General features: G+C 37.6%; 1 protein-coding gene across 4 annotated transcripts in view; it reads left to right on the forward strand.

The window, feature by feature from the left end:
* The window catches only part of CASS4 (Cas scaffold protein family member 4), a 52,988-nt gene that overhangs the window by 38,223 nt on the left and 11,078 nt on the right, over positions 1-3,687 (forward strand). For all 4 annotated transcript variants that reach the window (XM_072110687.1, XM_072110689.1, XM_072110686.1 and 1 more), the window contains one exon: positions 2,090-2,515. In XM_072110687.1, the coding sequence (XP_071966788.1) occupies positions 2,090-2,515 (426 nt within the window). The remainder of the gene's footprint in view (positions 1-2,089; positions 2,516-3,687) is intronic.

Below are 3,687 nucleotides of genomic sequence, written 5' to 3' on the forward strand. Positions count from 1 at the left end.
CATAAACACATTAGGTATCGCCGCTTCCGAAAATGCCCGATCTATCAAAATTTGATGACTGTTTTTCACTGCGTTTAAATCGCGCCCAAAGTCGAAAATGGCAAATAACAAATTCTATAAAAAGTGATCAAAACTAAAAATTATAACATTGTAAACATCATCAAAATCCGCAAAAAACGGCACCACCCACAGCTCCATACAGTTGTTGAAAAAGTTATTAGCGCCAGAAGACAGCAAAATCCCCGAAAAAATTTTGCTCAGGAGTTTTTAATTTTTTTTAAATGTATGAAAACATTATAAAACCAATACAAATTTGGTATCCCCGTAATCGTACCGACCCAAAGAATAAAGTAGACATGTCATTTGGGGCGCACAGTGAAATCCGTAAAATCCAAGCCCACAAGAATACGGCACAAATGCGTTTTTTTACCAATTTCACTGCACGGCATGGAATATTAAATACCACCATTTTGAAGTGTTGCTATGCAAAAAATAAACCATCACACAGCTCTGTACATGGAAAAATAAAAAAGTTACAGATTTTTGAATGTGGGGAGTGAAAAATGAAAACGCAATAACGAAAAAGGGCTGCGGCGGGAAGGGGTTAAAGCCATAGGCAAGTCTGTTATGAAGGACCCCACAGCAACTGACTACACACTATGAATCTTATCTTTTTTTAAATGGCTATGCCAAGTATATCATTATTTATCAGAGACTGATTTGGCAAGTTCTGTGTAGCGCTGAGTAATCTGTGTACGCTGTATAAATAAAGGAATTATTATTTTATTGGTCTGATTTAAAGTGGTCAACCTTCTTAATCTTCCCTTTAAGGGATGCTGGATAGGTTCCTGTACTGAAATGGTAGGAGCTTTCAGCCAACATCTACATTTTCTAGTGATAATATCATCACATTATGGATGTATTTTACTTCATGGCAGGCTGTAAATTGTCATTGTCTGACATTACTGGTGTATCTATTATGCTGGCCCCTAGAGGACAGTATGATAATTACAAAGTTTAAAATATACCCAATTTGTACTATTATTTTGAAATAGACTGAAAGCTAACGTAAAAATCTTTATTATTTATCCCTGCACGGTGACCTCTTGTCATTTTAGGCAATTGCAACTTTTGCTTTGCCCTATGAAATGAGATTGCTTTTCTTTCGATTGTGCCCAGGACCTGTTATTAATTTTTTATTTATACTGTTCTTGGAGCCAGTTTTAGATGGATGTCCATGTGTGTGCCTGCTATCGGTTATCTTTAGTTATGGAATGCATTGCTGTGGTCTTCCTATATTAAGAACATACGTCCATATCTTTATGATACATACTGGTTTCCTGCAGTGAGCAGTAATATGTCCCTGTAGTGGTTATGTAAATGATTATAGAAGCTAGATCAACAGGAAAGGGTTGGGGTGCTGCTGGTAAGGATATTGTAGAAAAGATTTTCATTTTACTTTTTGTTTTCTTAGCCACAAAATTAAATTAAATTATACAACAAAGCATAAGCAGCTTCTGTATAGTAGCAATATTCCTACAGTTAACATGAATGGTGCCATTTTTTTAACAAAAGAGGTTTTTAAAAACATATCTCAAATTCAAAATTACCTATGTATAGGAGAATAGAACTTATAATATAGCTCCCTATAGACAAGAATATAACTGCTATAATGCATGAGAATATAACTGCAAATGTTTACAGGACTATTATTACCAAAACACTACTCCCTGTGTACAGAAAGCAACATTAATTACATGGTGCTGGAGATTTAAAAATAACACTGTACCCATGCACATACTACAATATACTATATCTGCTATATTACTGCCCATACGTATAACAATATAACTCAATACTATTATACCGCCCTCTTTGTAAGGGGGTGTGACTACAAAATTACTGTCCCCCATTTATAGAAATATCATTACTTTAATACTGCCTCATATGTTCAAAGATTACTACAATAATACAGATCTTTATAGAGAAGGAACTTCTATGGCTGCAGCAGATTAAACCATGCATGAGAACCTAAAGTCTACAGTATTACAATAAATGACCTAATCTCTATGTAATCTTTGTTATATAGAACATGTTGGCCAAAGCACTGTACGACAACAAGGCAGAATGTTCAGATGAACTCGCTTTCCGAAAGGGAGACATCCTCACTGTGTTGGATCAGAATATCTTCGGTAGCGAGGGCTGGTGGAGGTGCTATTTACACGGACGTCAGGGTCTTGCTCCAGCCAACCGGTTGCAGCTGTTCACCATAACCCAAAATGACTCCCCACTGGGGCAGTCCAACTACAACTCCTTGGGAAGGCAGCAGTCTTCACAAAACATCTATCAAGTGCCTTCTGCACCCAAGACTGAGGCCGGGTCTATGTATGAAAGGATGGATAACTTATACAACAACACAGCGACACATAAGGCTGTACCTGGGGACATCTACCAGACTCCAATTTGTTCTCCTGCTCAAGTCTTTTATGAAAAGGCCAACAGCTCTACTAGCCAGGTAAGTGAAAACATGTAATCCCCTTCCACCCTGAACAGAGAAGATCTGTAAAATGTAAACTCCTTAATAGTGAAATAATTCAGTGTATCACACCAGGCCGTGCACACAACAGTGAAAAATTGGGCAGAACATGGCTGTAATGAATCCAATACTTCTTAATGCATGATGTCCCTCGCAGGTTATTTTTAATGGACCGTAGGTTGTATTTTGGCTGTATTCTCTTTTTGGCTGGAACTCTTTTTTTTTTTGCAAAACTTCTTGCAAAAAAGTCTTGAACTTATTTAGTCATTTTAATATGTATAAGGTACAAACTAAATAAATATAACATACTGAGTTTAAAGGGGTGTTCCCATTTCAGCAAGTTAATGTTATTGTTTGTATTATAAAAAGTTATACAACTTTCCAATATACTTTCTGTATCCATTCCTCACGGTTTTCTAGATCTCTGCTTGCTGTCCTTCTATAGAAAGCTTCTATGTTACTTCCAGTGGACAGAAATCTGACCATGATCACACAGGTGCACGGCTCGTTATATCACAGAGAGTAATCAGAGCTGTGTGATATAACGAGCCGTGCACCTGTGTGTCTATGGTCAGATTTCTGTCCACTGGAAGTAACATAGAAGCTTTCTATCGAAGTACAGCAAGCAGAGATCTAGAAAACCATGAGGAATTGATACAGAAAGTATATTGGAAAGTGGTATAAGTTTTTATAATACAAACAATAACATTAATTTGCTGAAATGGGACTACCCCTTAAAGCCTTTGCAATAAGCAAATCTCACACGTTGCTGCTACTAGCCATGCGCAAAAAGATTGGAAACGGACAGCCCGCCTTCGCTGCTGTCTGCGCATGGCAAGTCTCAGCAGCTGACCGTGCAAGCGTGAGATTTGCTTGCTACAGTCAGTGAGAGGCGCAGGAGGGAGGCTTGATTCAAACACTGACAAAAATGAGCGTTCCCTAGGAGGTGGGGGAGTGGACTCATTTACCCACGTGCGCCTGGGACTTCCGTGTAAAAACTGGCAGGGAGCGAGGTAAAATTTAATATAGTTTAATTCAAAAACCATAAAACAAAGATTTTTTTTTTAAAAAAACATGTTCGGATTACATTACACTGTGGAAACCTGCCCCTTGCTAAAAAAAAAAAAAAAAAAAAAAAAAAAGACCCTCTG

This window comes from Engystomops pustulosus, chromosome 6 (assembly GCF_040894005.1).
Source record: "Engystomops pustulosus chromosome 6, aEngPut4.maternal, whole genome shotgun sequence".
NCBI lineage: Eukaryota > Metazoa > Chordata > Amphibia > Anura > Leptodactylidae > Engystomops > Engystomops pustulosus.